The following is an 18612-nucleotide window of genomic DNA, read 5'->3' as shown; positions in this document are numbered from 1 at the left end:
CCAGAAAAAAAAAAAATTCTGTGATATGTATGGATCACCAAAATTGAAGGAGGATGCTATAAAAGTCCCAAACAATCCAGTAACAATTCATGAAATTGAGGCAACAACAAAAAAACCTACCAACTAAGAAAAGCCCATAATCTACTGATTCACCATATAATTCTACAAGCATTTCAGGGAAGATCTAATGCCAAACTCTTTTTAATGAAATTGAAAGGGAAGGCGTACTGCCAAACTTATTCCTGGAAGCTGGCATTACCTTGAATCTAAAACCAGAAAAGAATTCAATAAAAAAGAAAAATACAGGCCAAGCTCTTTAATGAACACAGACACAAAACTCCTCAACAAGATACTGGCAAACAGAATGTACTGGCAAACAAATCTTGAAATGATCATCCACTCTGATCAAGTAGCTTCATCCCAGGGATGTAAGATAGCTCAATTTACGCAAATCACACAAACAGAAGTAAAAACAAAAAATGACAGGATCACTCCAATTGACACAGGAAAAGCCTTTGACAAAATCCAACTTACATTCATGATAAAATCCCTAAAAATAGGTATACAGTTTTAGTATATGTGCTGCTGAAGTGAGCTATGAAAATACATATACAGAGGGCCAGGGATATAGCTCAGCGGCACAAGCACCTGCCTGGCAAGTGCAAAGTCCTGAGTTCAATTCCCAATACAAAAAAACAAAACAAAACAAGAAATACATATACAAAGAACTAGTCTCAATCTGATAAAAGTCATTTATGACCAACTTACTGCCAGTATCATGTTAAATGGAGGGAAAACTTAAAACTTTTCTTCTAAAATCACAAACAAGACAATGATGTCCACTACCACCACTTTCATACAATATAGTACTTGAAACTAGCCACAGCAATCAGGCAAGAGAAGGAAAAAAATACATATGGGAAAAGAACTCAAATTACCCTTATTCATTACCTTTACATAGAAGACCCAAAAAACTGCCTCTAATACTCCTAGAATTAACCAAATTAAACAATGTAGCAGGTTTCAAACTCATAAAAATCAGTAGCATTCCTGTACACCAATAATGCACTCAGTAAGGAAGAAATAAGGAACACAGTACCATTCCCAGTAGCTGCAAGAAAAATACTTAGGAATTAAATTAACAAAGACAGTGAAAGAGAAGCCAGCCTGAACTGCATAGTGAGACCCTGTCTCAAAAGACAAAGAAAAAAAAAAAAAAAAAAGAAAAAGAAAGTGAAAGCTCTATGAAGAAAACTAGAGTATTCTAGAAAAGATCACAGACGACATCAGAAAATGGAACAATACGCTATGTGCTGGATACACAGAACTAACAGTGTCAAAATGTACTCCATTCTAATGCTCCGGCAGCAGGCTTTGACTTTGTAGTTTGGTCACTAAAAGAGCAGCTTCAATATCACACAAAACTTGTGAGAAATTCAAATTCTCAGGCTCCACTTCATACATACTGAATCAGAAATTCCTGGATAGATTTTAGCAATCTGTGTTTTAACAAACCCTCAGTGGTAGCAAACCTATTGTACACAAGCTGGAGTGGCTGTTTGTCTCACTGAAAGCTCTAAAAAAGCTTCTCATTGTCTTCTAACAGGTTTTTTCTCCAACCCTATGAGCCTTAAGACCTCAAGGTAGTTGGAAAACACATAATCCCCAGTAGGTAAGACCTACAGCCCCTTCCAGCAGGAGTGGATATATGAAGAGTGAGACTTCTAGCCCCTCAGGACCCCAAAAAGAACTAGGAGGATATGAGTCTCTCAGGGCAGAATATGTGTCTCTCAGGAAATGAGGCAGGAAGATAGGGTATAGGTAAAACTGGCTGGGCAAGGAGGTATGGTGAAATCCCTGGACACATTCACAAAACCATTCCTAAAGCCCTGCACGTGAATTTCTTGTGAGAAGTCCAACATATTTTTGATAGTATGACCTAGACATGATGCCAGTGTAAGAAATATAAAAAAGGGACCATCTCCATTAAGCACTTGTTACCATGTGCTTTCATGACAGCCTACCCTAACTGTTGGGTGCACTTATTTTTTCTCCCTTTTTTAATTTTACTTGGCCTGAACTCACTCACCTGTTTTTTCTTACCTTTAATAAATGCGAAACTTTGCCACCATTAAAAAAAAAAAACAAAAACTGCACATTCAGATAACATACTAAAGTAAAACCAGTTTGTTTTTAACTTATCTGAGGGTGAATTTTTTATTTGTATTTAGTAACTTGTATGTACTTGCAACCATTGTTTTAATATTGTATAGCTTTAAATATCTCTTTTCAGTTATTTTACTCTTATTATTGTGCTTTTGTCTGCCTTCCTAACGGCTTTCCCTTGTCTGTATACCTTAGTAGCAAGCCCATCAGGGGTACAGATAATGTTCCAACACCTAAGCCCATTACGCCTCCACTTTGTGATAAATGATCTGTGTAGGTAAAGGAATGCATTCAAAGTTGCAACTAGTTCGGGCTCTCCTCAGTCTCAGCTACACAGGTATAGTTTTCTTGTTACCCAGGGGTGTGCAAAACATACTACACCTCAGCTCTCCTACGGCTCTCACATAGGCTCTCCCCATTAAATTTATTACTAATTTACCCCTTGCCTTGATATTGATACTATAACTTAGCCTAGCAAAGGTACAGGTTTTTCCCATCTGTTCCAGCCCAGTCTGTCCCTTTTAGTTGTCAAAGTCATGGTCTTAGCCTCCTACTCTGAATCAAGTCTGCCCATCTGGCAAGAGGGCTGGTGGGTTTTATGGACATCAGAGACTAAAAAGCTACAGATCTCACTCAGAGATTACAAAGAAGAGGACAGGTGATAGGACCAGCCACAGAAGGGGCAGAAATGTTGCTTTTTGACAGTTTTATATTTTTTGGTGCAGGGCCAAACAGGATGCGCTACCCACTTAATGCCACCCTTACCGTAAGTCCTCTGAATAGTAATCATGAAGCTGGATTTATTAAAAGCCGTAATAATTATTCAACCATACAGTTCACAAGATTGTAGACTGTCTGAATTGTTGCTACTGCTCCTATGAAGTGACCAACATATAACTGAGGCTTAAGGCTTGTCTTTAAGAAAAAGCTGGACAAAAACTAAACCATGGAGATAAAAATTGTCTTCTGTTAAATTCAGCTGTCTTTTCAATGTATTTTTCTACTCCCTAGGCACCTTCTTTATTAGCTCATACTTTCACTGTAACAAACTGAAACAAGCTTGGTAGCTTAAAACACCACAACATTATTACTCTTACTGTTCTACAGGTCAGAAATCTAACATGGATATCACCAGACTAAAACCAGAGTATCAGCAAGATTGTGTTCCTTCTGGAAGCTCTAGACAAGTCGATCTTTTTTCTGCCTGTTTTTTTCCCTCTCTGCCTGGGATTTCCATCATACGTATGCTTTGAGACATTTGTAAGTGACCCATAGATCTCTGCAATGGTATTCATTTTTCTCTGATTTTCTCCTCTCTATTCTTTGGATTAGACAGTTTCTGTTCATCGTTCAAACCTACCACATTTAGAGTAAAGATTCTCCAGGGCAGAATCAACTCCTTGCCTTTTCTAAGTCCTAAAGACTACCCAGGGTCCTGGGCCCAAGCCCCTTTTATTCTATCTTCAAAGCTATCAATACCAGACTGAGTTCTCAGATCATATCAGTCTGATACTAACTTTCTTCTGCTTTCAGAATTCTTGACAATATATTTCCGTCCACCCATATAATCCATGATAAATCTCATTTTCGGGTCAGTTGAATAGCAACATTAATTCCAGCTGATCCCATAATTCCTTCTTGCCATTTAACCTATTCATAGTTTCTAGGTTTTAGAATGTGGTTATCTCTTGGGTAGTGGTGATGTCTTTGTCCTGCCTACCACAATTACCTATTAAAATTTCCATTCAGAAGATATCTCAATTCACATTTGCCCCATGTTTACTGAGGCTAAAGTTTGTGTCATTTCCAAGGGTATTTACAGTGGTACGTTGGTTCAAGAATTTAATTTGTTTCACGATTCTGGGGAAGATGGCCACAGTCATGTTTGTCACCTCATGTGGTGTTCATAAACAGAAGTAAAACTTTGTCAGATACTTCTGTCTGCAAACCAAATCATTTGCAAATAGAATTGTTCATAAACTGAGGTATTACTGTATATTATTATAAGGAATACCAATCAAGAAAACAAATTTCTAATTAGTTTTAGGAAATAGCCATTAGGAAATGCATAAGGGAGATGAATAGAACCAAACAACAAATCATATCATTATGATCAATTATGCTAGCCAGGCATGGTGACTCACACCTGTAATCTCACCACTCAAGAGGCTGAGGCAGGAGGATCATTGAGAGTTTGAGGCTAGCCTCAGCTACAAAGTGAGTTTAAAGCCAGCCTGAAGTGCATAATGAAACCCTGTCTCACAAAAGATTTAAAAAAAAAAAAAAAATCAATTACTCTACCTAGACCATTAAATTGAACATGCCGCAAATCTTTTAAAGACTCTTTAAAAACTTCAAAGGGTTAGAGCTAATCTGGCAGTTGCCTGATATAAAACTAAAACTAGAAGACATCAAAATGACCATATATTAATAAATTTCTATTGCCAAAATTAAGCATTTGACATAAATGCCGAAATTCTATATTCTATAATTTGATTTGAAGCCGGGGCTGAAGTTCAGTAGTACTACATGTGCTTAGCATGTGTGAGGCCCTACTTTCCATCTTCAGCATGGTGTGTGTGTGTGTGTGTGTGTGTTTTCAAAGTGTAAATTATGACAAGGTGGCACATGCCTGTAACCTCAGCACTAAGGTGGCTGAGGTGGGAGGACTGTCTTGAGTTCACATAGCGAGACCCTATCTCAAAAAAAAAAAAAAACCCAAAAAAGATATATATTAACTTTATCTCATTCTGACAAAGTTACCTTATTCTAACTATATAAGTATGATATAAATGATATGAAATTATTTCATAATAGCTTCCAAATTTTTACTGTAGTATTAGCTTGTTAATCTATAAAATGTTTATACATGAAAACTTTTGTGAATGTTATTTAAACTTTTGTGTATGTTGTTTTTCAGTTGCTAAGAACGATGTAATCTGTATCATTCAAAATTGTAATAAACAGTATATGTGCTGCCAAAGCAAGCACTTAAAATTCTAATAAATTTAATATTTAACAATTATAATAATTGCAAAGACTAAGATTAAATGTGAAATTAGTGAAAAAAGAGAAGACAGCACAAATGGCACAAAAAAGTCTGTCTACTGAAAGACTAGCAGAAAACTTTCCAAGTAATGGAAAAGAATTTTACATACAGATAAGTGAGACACAGAGAAACCCCAACAGCCACAAGCAGAAAAGAATTTCCCCATGATACATCAGAGTAAAAACCCAAGAAGTCCAACACAAAAACAGATTATTAAAAGTGGTTAGAGAGGGCCAGGGAGTTAGCTTAGTGGCACAGTGCCTGCCTGGCAAGCATGAGGTGCTGAGTTCAATTCCCTTTACCCCCTCCAAAAAAAGTAGTTAGAGCAAAGCAACAAATTACTTATAAGAGTAAACTCATTTACACACCAAGCTGATAGATCTTATAAAACTATCTTTCAAAACTGATGGAGAGGGGCTGGGGATTTAGCTCAGCAGCACAGCGCCTGCCTGGCAAGCACGAGGTCGTGAGTTTGGTTCCCGGTACTGGAAAAAAAAAAAAAAAAAAAAAAAAAACTGATGGAGAAATAAAGTACTTTCATGATAAAGAGTACCTAAAAAAAATTATGACCAACAAACCAGCGCTCCAAAAAATTCTCAAGCATATCCTAGCAAAAGATAGTTAATAATGATGAAAGGGCTAATAAAATGAATATACCAGACAGGGTGAGCAATTAGGTAGAAAGGAAAAATAGGGAATTAGCAATAATGTAATAATAAATAATAATGTAATAATAATATAATAATAATAATATAATAATAATAAAATAATGTAATCACAGGAATAAGTTAATAACTCACAGTAGTAATTCTCAGTATAAATGGTCTCAAGCAAAAGAAACAGACTGGTAGAATGGATCAAGAAACAAAATCCAACAGTATGCTGTATAAAAGAAACACATTTAACCCAAAAAGAAACTCATGACTAAAATCAAAGGATGCGAAACAATATTCCCATGTAACAGGAACCCCAAAACAAACAGGTACAGCTATCCTACATTGAGACAAAGTGGACTTCAAGCCAAAATTGATAAAGGGGCAAAGAAGGTCACTACATACTAGTTAAAGGAACAATCCAATAGGAAGAAAAAACAATTATTACCATACATGCAGTGAACAACAGCACACCCAACTTCATAAAACAAGTACTACGGGACATAAAAGATCAGAGAAACACAATTGTAGCAGGGGATCAACAACAACAAAAGAATTAACAAAGAAGTATTGAAGTTACATAACATCTTCACATAAATGGACTTAACATATTCTTACAAAGTGTTCCACCCAACAACATACACATTCTTTTCAGCAGCACTAAGAACTTTCTCAAAAACAGAACAAATACTAGCCAATAAAACAAGCTTAGGTAAATGTAAAAAAATTAAAAACTATATCATGTATCTTTTTAAATCACAGCAAATATATGCAGAAGAAGCCTTTCACAAAATTCAAGAGCTTTTAGACATGGCACCCAAAGCACAATCCACAAAATTAAAAGGTGATGAACTGATCTTAAAATTTAAAAATGTTTTCTCTAAGAAAGACACCACTAAGAGAATGAAAAGAAGCTACAGAGTAGGAGAAAGTACTTGCAAATCACACATTCTAAAAACGATATGGAGAATACATTTTTTCAAAAATTTACAGTAAGAAAACAATTCAATTGAAAATGCACAAAAGACATGAGCAGACACGTCAACAAAGTACATTTAATGAACAAATAAAAACATGAACAATGCTCAAAATTTAAAATTAGGATAAGATACAACTATACACTTCTAGAGGGGCTAAAACAGAAATATAACACTAAGTGCTGGTGGAAATGTGGAACAAATGGAACTGTGATACGTTGTTGGTGAGAATGCAAATGGGACAGCCACTCAAATTCAGCTTGGCTTCTTTACAAAGTATGAAACACATACTTAGCATATGACTTAGTATCTGCTAAAGTGAAATGAAAATGTACACAACAATCTGTATACAGGGCCTGGGACGTAGCTAAGTGCCATAGCACCTGCCTGGCAAACACAAGGTCCTGAGTTCAATTCCTGGTACCAAAAAACCAAACTAAAACAAAACAAACAAAAACAAAAACCAAAAATCTGTATACAAATATTTACAGTAACTCTTCATAAGTGACAAAACCTACAAACAATGCTAGTATCTTTCAATGAATGAATGCATGATTAAATTGTGCTACATCCTTACAATAAAATACTTAGCAATAAAAGGACCGAACTATTGATACACAGAATTATTTTGAAAAATCTTAAAGATACTATATTGAGCAATGATTGTATATTATATAGTTCCATTCATAAGACATTCTTGAAAGAATAAAAGCACAATGATCAAAAACAGATCAGTCATTCCAGGAATTACAACAATGTAGAAAAGTGTGACTATGAGACAAGGGTTTTTCTTTAAGGGGCTTACAGAACTGTTCTATATCATGTTTGTGGTAGTAGTTAAAAACAAATCTATATCTGTATTGAAGTTCAGAGATCTATTCACTCTCCCATTTTCCAAAATCAATTTTACTGCCCATTAACTTAAATAATATTTTTTAAAAGTACAAAGTTTACATACATTTATTCACTCAAAGAATGTTTTTAATTATAGGTTATGTGCAACACAGTTTAAAAAAATATGTATATTAAAAGGGTGAACAGGAATTATGTGACAGCAGATTTTGATAAACCTATTATACTATGATCTTTTTAAATTATCACAATTACCTGAAAGGTATATATTATTTATTTTCTTGACTTAACAATGTAGAAACAAACTAGAAATTAAGTAATTTCCCAAAGCTGGAAGACACAGTAAGTACCTTAGGTAGGAATTAAACCTCCTGGTCTAATTCAGTGTCTGGCCCAAACACAGGTGTCTAATTAATGTTGAATGAATGTGTGTATGCACAGCCCAGTCTATAATAATACCATGCTGTCATCTGATATATTTATTCATGCTAAATGCATATACTAGAAAAGAATCTGGAAGGAGTAAATGAAATATGTGATTTAATGTTTATATTAAATTCCTTTTTTAAAAACAGGCATTAAGAATATTAAATTCCTTCTACCTAAAGTTGTTTCAGTTATGTGCACTGTTTTAAAAAGACTGTACTAAAACAGGAATATTTATGAAATGTTATCCAGTTTATGTATACTTCTTTTGTTTTCTTGTTTTGTGATACTGGATACTGAATCTAGGATGTACTTAGCCACACCTACAGCTCTATTGATTTGTTTATTTTGAGACTGAGTGTCACGAAGTTGACCAGGATGGTCTCAAAATTGTGATCAGCTGCCTGAGTCTCCCAAGCAGCTAGGATTACAGGCATACACTATCATACCCAGTCAGTTTTCTTTTTTAATGTGCTACTTAATCCATTCTCTAGACTGATCACAATGAAGAATAAAGGGATGTAGATATTATAATTGTCCCCTCCCTTAGTTTTTTTTTTTTTAAGCAGAATATATTTATTGAGAGAAAGAAAGCTTCTGTCTGAGAGAGAGACAGAAAGTGGCCCAAGTGGGTTGCCTCAAAAGTTTCTTTTAAATAAAAAAGTCAAAAGATCAATCTATACCTACAGAATGATTTTAAAACCAGTATATAAACTTCTTTTAGCTGGGTCTCTCTTCTTCATCACCTACTCATACTAAGGACATTTTTGTGAAGGTATGTTTTACCACCACCACTCCAACATAAAGCTCACAGACTCTTTGAATAACTGAAAAAGATGGACGCGACCTTTTAAATGTGATATGCCTCTTACATTAATGTATCACATTTATAGTTTAGATACAAGTTGATTTTAACACATGTGATTAATATTCTATTTCAATTCAATTTCCAACAAAATTTCAAAGGGTTACATGCTAGTCATCAAAATTATAGGTAAGTACTATCCCAGACTATGAAACACTGTGCAGAAGAGTTACCAGCAGGCCTATACCTGGTATCCCTAGAAAAGCCTACCTGTAAGGGTTACTCTTGGCTGGCATCTGGATATTTAAATTTTGCAAGGGTTATCACCCTTTCAAAATCTCCCAGAACTGATAAAGTGTTACTCCGTGTGCCTAAAATGTTTATGCAAATGTGGTTTACGCTAAACACCTGTTTTCTTGCTAGGATTAAAATGTTGCTATATAGTAACCAGAGGGTGCCTATCAGACCAGCCCATCATTTACAATCTAGAAGGCTGAGCATCTAACCCACTTTCCTAATAAACAATGTTTCATTGTATTGTCACGTTTCCAAAGGAATTAAGTATAACCTGTGTAACTCCATTAGAAAAAGACTCTTAAGAGCTTGCACTCCAACGGACTTGGCCTCCTGTGACTTTCCCTTTGCTGATTTTGCTTTGTAGTATACTGTAATAAATTAGCTGGAAGTACAACTAACTAGATGCTGTGTCCTGTGAGTCCTAATAAATCACTGGATGCGGGGGCAGTTTTGGGGTCTCCCTGACACACATAATAAAAGACACCTGAATAAAATGTATACATACCATCTTACCAGGCAATGTGCTCTCGGAGGAAAGTCATTATTCATACACAGCAAATCTTGCATAGATTGTGGAATAGCATCTACAAAAACATTTGACAATGGAAGAGTATGTTCACTTTAAGGCAGAATTTTATAATATGCTTTGAGAAAACATACATCTTACTAGTCTATGTAGTTTTGTGTTGCTTAAAGATTTGTATCTAGGGCTAGCTCTAAGATTTAGGAGATGGGAGAGTGATTCTCTTTTCCCTTCTCCAAACAAAGGCAATCTATAAAGAGACAGAGGAATGGTATGTCATTTCCATATTCATGCTATTTCTGCTTTTAAATCATGACTTAATTCCTCACCCATACTAGAAAGCATCATTTGTTCTTCTTGGCCTGTCCTTGTCTCTACTTTCCTTCAAAACTCTACTGAGCTCTGTAAACTCCACCCGCAAGTATTGTCACTCAAAGTAGCTTTTTCTGTGACGTAGGCCATCTTAAATTTTTTTGTAAACCTCTACCCAGCTTTTTACCTCTAACCCCTATTATCTTTAAACATTTCAACTATAATTCATAATAAAATCTAGTATTATTTATACTTATACAGAAGTTTAAAGCATAAAGAATATCGTGCATAAAAAAATTTCCTTCTGTTGGGTTACTATAATTACTTAGCAAATTTATATTCTGTTAATTTGCTAAAATAAATGAGCCAGTACTAATGATTTGACGCTCCACTTAACCGAAAACAATAAGCAGTTCCAGGCCAATAAATTCCACTGCTCAAATCTCACATCCAAGAGAAGTGTTAATTGTGCCTTTCTAAATAACTAAGCTGATGATTTGTAACTTCTGCATTATTTATAGCTTTATTCACAGATAAACAAAGAAAGCTGTACAATATGCACTTACAAACAATACTACTTTAGTTATTTTTTCTTATTCTTTTATACTATGGTCCTCTGCATCAGTTCATCTCAGAAACACTAACTCAAAACCTCCTTATTTTAGGAGCTTTTTGTTCACATATTTCCTCATATTAATAGCATTTAAAATTTCTCTATCTTGAACACTTTCTTTCATTAGTAAGTACCAGAATATTTGATTACAAGCTGGGAGTGGTGGTGCATGCCTGTTATGCCAGCACTCGGGAGGTTGAGGCAGGAAGATTAAAGTTTGAGGCCAGCCTGGGCTACATACTGAGTTTAGTTCAAACCAAGCCTAAACTACATAGCGAGACTGTCTCAAGAAAGCACACACAGAAAATGTTGGATTCAGAGAGCCTCGGCCTATTATCAGACTTCCTACCAACTATCACATTTCCTTTTTCTTCTTACTCTTCAAGTCCACATATTCATACTCTAATTATTTTATTTTGCTATATTGCTATCTCACAAGTGCATGGTCAGTGTTTCTGTGCTAGTTTATAACTCTGAAAGCAGGTGTTACCTGTTTCATCTGTAGGAATATGGTGTGGACAGGCAGAGCCTGGGGTCCTCACCGAGGAAATCATGCCAAGTTTCCTTGGTGCAAAGCAGATTGCAAGCTTCCTGGTGGGTACCACCAGAGATGTGAGTGCTGAAGGGCTTGGTGGCTTCGTGTGCATGTGAGCCAGGCTATGACCAGATATAACTGATGCTTGTAACTGCTTTCTATAAAGTCTTGTCAATTCCTTGGGATTTGGGAAGAAAATCTCTGGTATCATTCCTAGTGAAAGTAATGGGCTTTCAATAGTCCATCCAAGAAACACAGATTTTTCTTTTAAGTTTCTTCAGGAAAAAAAAGGGAAACTAAAGGGAGCCTTAGGCTTTACAGACTCAAGAAAACGAAAACGTTTCTGAATATAGAAGATCAGAAACTGACAACTTGTTCCGCAACACAGTTCTCACCTATAAACTGTGAGAGAAAACTTGCTGCCAATTGTGGGACTGACTAATAATCGCGGCAGTATTTGCCACTTTCATAGTGTACTTCAGGTATTTTATTTCTGTTCTGCTTTTAAATCTGGAGTGAAGCACTTATTTAATATTATCTTAAAGAAGAAAGAGGGGTTAAAAGATGAAGCCAATCAAAAAGACAACTGTAAAGACTGTTTGCCAAGTTATTAACTTCCATGCAATCTATATTTAGTTTACATGCAGCTTCATCATTTCAGCTGAACAGCTTCAGGCTAGTTTCCTCTTATATTCAGAGAAATACACTGATGAACTTGCCACTCAACCAAGACAACTGCTTCACACACTCAGGGAACGCAACCCTATGCATGAAGAGTATTTCCAGCATGATCACAGGAATTATCACAGTGTATTTTTGGAAACATTAAAAAACATGCCAACTCCTAAAAAAAAGAAGTAAAAAATGTGGCAGAATTATCTACAAAGGTAGAAGAAAAACCTCACCAGAAAGAGGAAATGAAGAGCCAAGGATATAGCTCAGCGGCACAAGAGCCTGCCTGGCAAGTGTAAGGTCCTGAGCTCAATTCCCGGTACCAAAACAAAAAAAAAAGAAATGAACCAAATTAACAGCACAGAGATAGACGATATGAGCAATCCTGAGGACTATGAAGAAAAACTCCCAAAAGGGAATAGAAAAAACATGACACTAAATTTGGTAATATGAAGAAAAAAGTTCAAGTTTCCATGGAACATCAATCATCAGATGAGAACCAGACCCAAACTAGTTAAAAATGAAAAGCTACCAATGACACACTGGAGGCTCCCCATAAAGTAATCCCTAAGTGTGTTTCTTAAAAAGAGAGCATAAAACAAACACAAGAGAAATCAAAAGTTAAAATAAATTGGTTAAAAAGTCTGCAACAAAACAACCCAGCATTTCTTCTAAGTTCTGTAGTCTTGGAAAACAAGACAAACCAAGGATCCAAAGGATAACCTAAGGAAAATGAGTATGATTTTGAAGTGGATTTTGGGAAGCATAAAAGTGATAATATAACTAATGCTTGTTGACTTGAATTTCCAGAAAATATTAAACCTATGATGCTAATGAAGGTAAGCCCATAAATAAAAGCAACCTGGTTTTGAACTAGTGGAAAAATTATTTCAAGATCAGCTGGTATTAAGGACTCACTGCTTGGAGTTTAATAGAAAGAGAAGATTTTCAGAACATTAATGTGCCAGTACATGAAAATGAGATCTCCAAAGTAGATGAGAGTTCTGAAATTTCTCCAGCGCCAAAAGCAGAAATGAAGACCTTGAAATGGGCAATTTCACAATTTGCTTCAGTGCAGAGGATTGCCGAAGACAAATATTTCTGTAAAAACTGCCAGATGAAGTGTTCAGTTTGACAAACTGCCTGAAATTATATGTATTTATTTGAGGTGCTTTGTGGCTAGTGGCTTGGAGTTTGACTGTTGCAGTGGTGGACTTTCCAAGATCAACACTCCTTTAATGATACCATTTAAACTGTCGCTAGAAGAATGGCCCAACTAATGACAGCTATGGATCATTTGCAGTTATAATGCACAGTGGTGTTACAATTAGCAGTGGGCATTACACTGCTTGTGTTAAAGTCACTGCCTTCAACAGCTTAGAATTAGATAAGGAAAATTTTATGGTTGACCATATGTGTGAAGTAGATAAGCCAGAACCAATGAATGAGGAGGAAGTGAGGAGTGCAGTTGAAAATTACTATGGCAAAGTGTCAATGAGGATTGGTGGAAATAGTCAAGTAACTTTTTTTGTTTGTTCTTTTTTTGAGACAGGGTCTCGCTATGTAGTTTAGGCTGGTCTTGAACTCACTATGTAGTCTAAGCTGGCCTAAAACTCACAGCGATCCTCCTACCCCAGCCTTCCAGGTGCTGGGGTTACAGGCATGCACCATCACACCCAGCCCAAGCAACATTTTGAACAACTACAACAAAAAATATATAGACACTATTGGATTTCTCAGAGGACAAATGAACAAAACCAGGTTATGAGCTCTGTAACAAAGCATTTAATCCTAATAAGGCTGCTGGTACATTTGCTGCAAGTAGAAATTCTAGGCTAACAATACTAACTGGACCCATGAAACTGGATAGGGACAAGGAATTAGTGAACAAACAGGCATTTACATGAGTAGATCTGAGAACAAAATTTCCTATGTAGTGCAAAGCTTAGAGGAATATGAAGGGAAGCGGTTCCTTCTTGATGATTCTGGGGTGAAAGTTACCAGAGAAAGGACTTTTTGAATTCTCTTTCCTCTTCTACACCTACTCATTATTTTATAAGAAATTATAGAGTGGGTTTATTTTCCTTGTGTATACAATATATTAAACAGATCTGGCCAACACTGGTAGAATTGGTTAGAGCAAAGAGTGTTTTAGCTTATCTTTTAAAGTTACTGGACATAAAGCAGGAGGATCACTGTGAGTTCGAGGCCAGCCTGAACTACATAGTGAAAACATGTCTCAAAAAAGACAAAAAAATAAGTTATTGATCTTTCTAGGTTTTTATATAATAGTGAGATGTGAACTACTGAAAACCATGTTAATTTTCAGAATTCATTTTCTTTTGTAGAGACAAGTGACGTGTCAGCCCCTGGGGACAAACGTGTATAGTTATTAATAAAATTATCTAAAATGCAGGAATTTAAACCTTCTGAATATATACCAATCTTATGTGTTTTGCTTGCTAAAATAAAGTGCTTATATTGGTATTCTCCGTATTTTGGAGAAATTATGTTAAGAAAGAAAAAGAGAAAGTCATACAATGCTATTCCTCCACAAGAAAAGGCAGGCCTATACTTGCAAATGATAATCTACTTTAACCACAAAAACTCTTAACACAATCTGCATATTTATTTTTTAAATAAATACAGAAGGGTAGACTTGCTATCCACAACTTTGCTTTCCACAGATTCTGTTTCCAAATGTAATCCAAAAATATTAAATGGAAAATTCCAGAAATAATTCATAAGTGTCAGTTTTTATTATCATATACTGCTATATTTTTTTACTAGTAATCAGCAAACTCTTACTCTGCCCAGTTTATAAATTATAATTTATCACAGATTTATTTTTTTAAATAATTGTATTTATAGGATTTGATACTATCTGTGGTTTTATTAATTTATTAATAATAAATTACTAATTCAAAATTATAGCCACTCTTAAAAGTCAAGGCTATAAAAACTTACCTTCTAATACTTCATCTTTTCCTTCTTTATCAATGGACTCTTGTACAAGATAATGATGAGTGATAGAAAACTTGAAGTCAGCAAAGGAAATTTCATCTGATTTCTCTTCCCATGTGCCAGAAGTAAATATACCCTGTATTTAACAATAAAAATGGGAAAAAAAATCCACCTTATTCAGTAGTTACTGCTATATTTATTAATTACAGTGGGATTTTTTTCCTTTTTCTGTCCAGTAATCTTTAGGAGTTTCATACTATAGCTGCCCTCCATATAAAGCAAAAAGAAAATAGAAATGATTTATCACAGAGAAAAAAGTCTTCTAGAATATTAACTACTGAGTGCCTTAAAAATTCTAATTTTCAAATGATTTTCTTATGAGTCCCTATATAAAATCATGAATACATAGTAAATCTCATGCTCTTCACATACACATAAAAATCTCTCTACCAATAACAGATTTCTATTGGCAATTTTAAAAATGATATAAATTTTAAAAGCCAGGAAAAAAATACATGGCAGCAAAATATACTTTTATTATTAAAAAAATCTCAAAACTGGTAACATCTCTATTATAGCACATAGCTTCATACAGTAATTTATAGAAAGAATCAATTTAAATGATATGACATTTGTAGCACTTTTTTGCTAAAGAGAGGCTTCAAACTTTTTTTCTCAAGGTTTGGTACTCTAAACTCTTCAATTCTGAAAAATAAGTTCTTAAATGAAAAAGATATTTTAAGTTCCAAAGAGTGCCTTACTTATATACCTCTTAAAAAATTTTTCCCCCCACAGGGCCTTTAACTTTGTTGTTTACAGAGGAGACGTAAACAGCAGTACTATGAGATGGAAAATATCAAACAAGCACTAGGCCAAGCACAGATAACCCCAAATTAAACAAAATATACGCACAACGATTCTGTAAATTACTAAAGCATTAAGAAATGTTTTAATGGCTAAGCATTAAGAAATGTTCTCATGGCTCTATCTTAATGTTTTATGTGTATTACTGGCAAGGTATCTACAAATCTAAATTAAATTGAGCCATATTTTTAAAACATCTTAAGGATATCTTACTATATAAATATAAAGAATATCAATCTTTTTGCTGGGTGTGGTGGCACACACCTGTAATCCCAGCACTTGGTAGGCTGAGACAGAAGGATCGCCATGAGTTCAAGGCCAGCGTGGATTACACAGTGAGACCTTGCCTCAAAACCAAAAACCAAAAAAAAAAGCTAATCTTTTTATAAGGATTTTCAGGTATATTTAATCAAAAATCATAACTTTATATGTATACCTTTTTAATGAAGGTAATCTACATTAAAGTGGCTATCTACAGGCTATCTAAGAAGTATCAAGTTGCAATAAGTAATATAAGGATATACATAAGAGCTTAGTTTGCTAGTAGCAATGCCCAATATACAGAAATTAAGACTAAATACACAGAACTCCAGAAAATCAGATAAATCCTTCTTTAAAGTCTGCAGAAAAGTGAAATATTCTCTGTAAATGATAAGAAATACTATCTGGTCCTCATCTTATATTCTAGGTAAGACTATCTTACCAATAGGTACCTGAAGGAGAATTTGGTTGTATTCAATAACCCAGGTTCTGTTTCAAAATAATTTAGCTCAACTAAAGGTATCAAAATAATTAAGCTCAACTAATGTCCTCCTTTTAATTCCATTATGATACAGTTATTTGACACCAAATTCTAGTGCGATGTATATTTACTATTAGAAATAGGAATGACAGCTCTAGTTCATCAAAATGAATCTAGTAATCCATCAAAAATAACCTTTAAACAACAGGCATGATGGTATATGCCTGTGATCCCAGGACTCAGGAGGCTGAGGCAGGACTGTCATGTGTTCTAGGCCAGCATAATTAGTTCAAGGCCAGCCTGAATTATAGAGTGAGACCCTGTCTCAAAAACGAAAACAAAAACAAAAAAACCCCCAAACAAACCAACTAAAACCAACTCTGTTTTACTGTCCAACCAGACAATAAAAATAAAGCTAAACAAAACAGAGCTGTATTCAGATTACCTGATCATATATATAGACTACGTAAAGGAATCTACAAACAAGCTACTAAAACTGATGAGTAAAATTCAAGGTATATATACAAAAATCAACTTTTTAAAATATATTACCTACAAACTCTTAGAAAGTAAAAATTTAAAAACTGCCACTCTTAACAAACATAAAAATATAAAATATAAACTAAAAGACAGACAAGCGGGAATCTTACTTAGAAATACTTCAAAACAATACTGAGCGCTGATCATGATGGCGCATTCCTATAATCTCAGCACTTCGGAGGCTGAGGCAGGAGGATCGTTGCGAGTTTGAGGCTAGCCTGGGCTATAAAATGAGCTCAAGGCCAGCCTGAACTGCACAGCAAGACCCTGTCTCAGAAAGACCCAAAACAAAACAAAACAAAACAGGGGCTGGGGATTTAGCTCAGCGGCAAAGCGCCTGCCTGGCAAGCACAAGGTCGTGAGTTCGGTTCCCGGTATCGGAGAAAAACCAAAAAAAAAAAAAAAAAACCAAAACAAAACAAAACACCCAAAAACCAACCCCTCCCCAAAAAACCACAAAACCCAATATGGAGAAATATCAAATACATACTAAGAGGTCTATGTGATTAAAAGATATCACACTGTTAAGATGTCAATTCTCCCCAAGTTGATCTATAAATTGAACATAATCCCGTTAACACTGTAGCAAGCATTTTCTAGAAATCAACAAGCTGATTCTAAAACTAACATGAAAGTCCAAAGGACCTAGAAGATCTAAAATAATTTTGATGAATAAGAATATTACCCAAAGATTTACTGTCTAAGGTAATTAAGACAATGTACTATTTGCATAGAGACAAATAGATCAAAAAAATATAGAGTCCAGAAATAAATTTATAAGTATACTTGATTTTACAACAGAGGTGCCACCAAACTCAGTAGGGGAGAAAATGTTATTTTAAACAGATAACACTGGACTAATAAGATAATCACAGAAAGAAAAAAAAGAAGAGACTATTTTGTATTTTGTGAGGATTGCTGCAAGTGAGACCAGGTTGGGGTACATAGTGAGTTCAAGGTCAGCCTGAAATACACAGCAAAACCCTGTCTCAAAAAACAAAGTAAATAAGTAAAATAAAATTAACAGTACACAGGAAACAGGTCCCTTAGACAAACATAATTTCAAATCTTAAATCAGATCTAGGAACACAGTATCATCCATGATAGTAGTCAGTGTCACTTGCGTATAATTAACTGTGTAAGATAGTCAGGAATTTAATAAAAATAATGGCCACAATTATAAAGAACAGAAGAAACAAGATCCTGATTTAGACTTGCAGCAATAACTAAAAACTGATGGACAGTTAAAACAAGGCCTCAGATAACATGCACAAAAATAAATAAATAAATACGAAGGAGATCAAGAGATGGATGTGAGAGATAGAAGGGAAAGGAAAGGGAAAAAAAGAAATTAAGATATATGATGTACATTTACCAACTCCCTACAAGGAATGTAAATATTATATACTACAAATATGTATTAAAAAAAAAAGCCACAGCCCAACCAAAAGTAGCACTGTAGGAACCCTAAACTAATTCCCAAAATATCAGCAGACCTTTAAATTTCTAAAAGAAAAAAGTGGGAAATATGAAACTTAGTAGGTGTTAGATGCAATCTAGGTATAATTTAAAGTAGACAGAGGAATGTGCACATACCACCACAATTTTTTTTTTTTTTTTTT

At 34.8% G+C, this 18612-nt stretch overlaps 1 protein-coding gene and 1 pseudogene across 1 annotated transcript in view; one reads left to right on the top strand and one right to left on the bottom strand.

Annotated features, from left to right (window-relative positions):
- Rab3gap1 (RAB3 GTPase activating protein subunit 1 (catalytic)) overlaps window positions 1-18612 on the bottom strand; it is a 94924-nt gene that overhangs the window by 64177 nt on the left and 12135 nt on the right. The window contains exons 4-5 of the mRNA XM_005390760.2: window positions 14848-14980; window positions 9731-9809 (exon numbers count right to left, since the gene is read on the bottom strand). Coding sequence (XP_005390817.1) covers window positions 9731-9809; window positions 14848-14980 — 212 coding nt within the window. The remainder of the gene's footprint in view (window positions 1-9730; window positions 9810-14847; window positions 14981-18612) is intronic.
- Window positions 11226-14276, top strand: LOC106149214 (annotated as a pseudogene).

Source organism: Chinchilla lanigera, unplaced genomic scaffold, assembly GCF_000276665.1.
Source record: "Chinchilla lanigera isolate Chin_1 unplaced genomic scaffold, ChiLan1.0 scaffold00039, whole genome shotgun sequence".
Taxonomy (NCBI): Eukaryota; Metazoa; Chordata; class Mammalia; order Rodentia; family Chinchillidae; genus Chinchilla; species Chinchilla lanigera.
The sequence above is the reverse complement of the archived record's forward strand: the minus strand, read 5'-3'. Positions and strand labels throughout refer to the sequence as shown.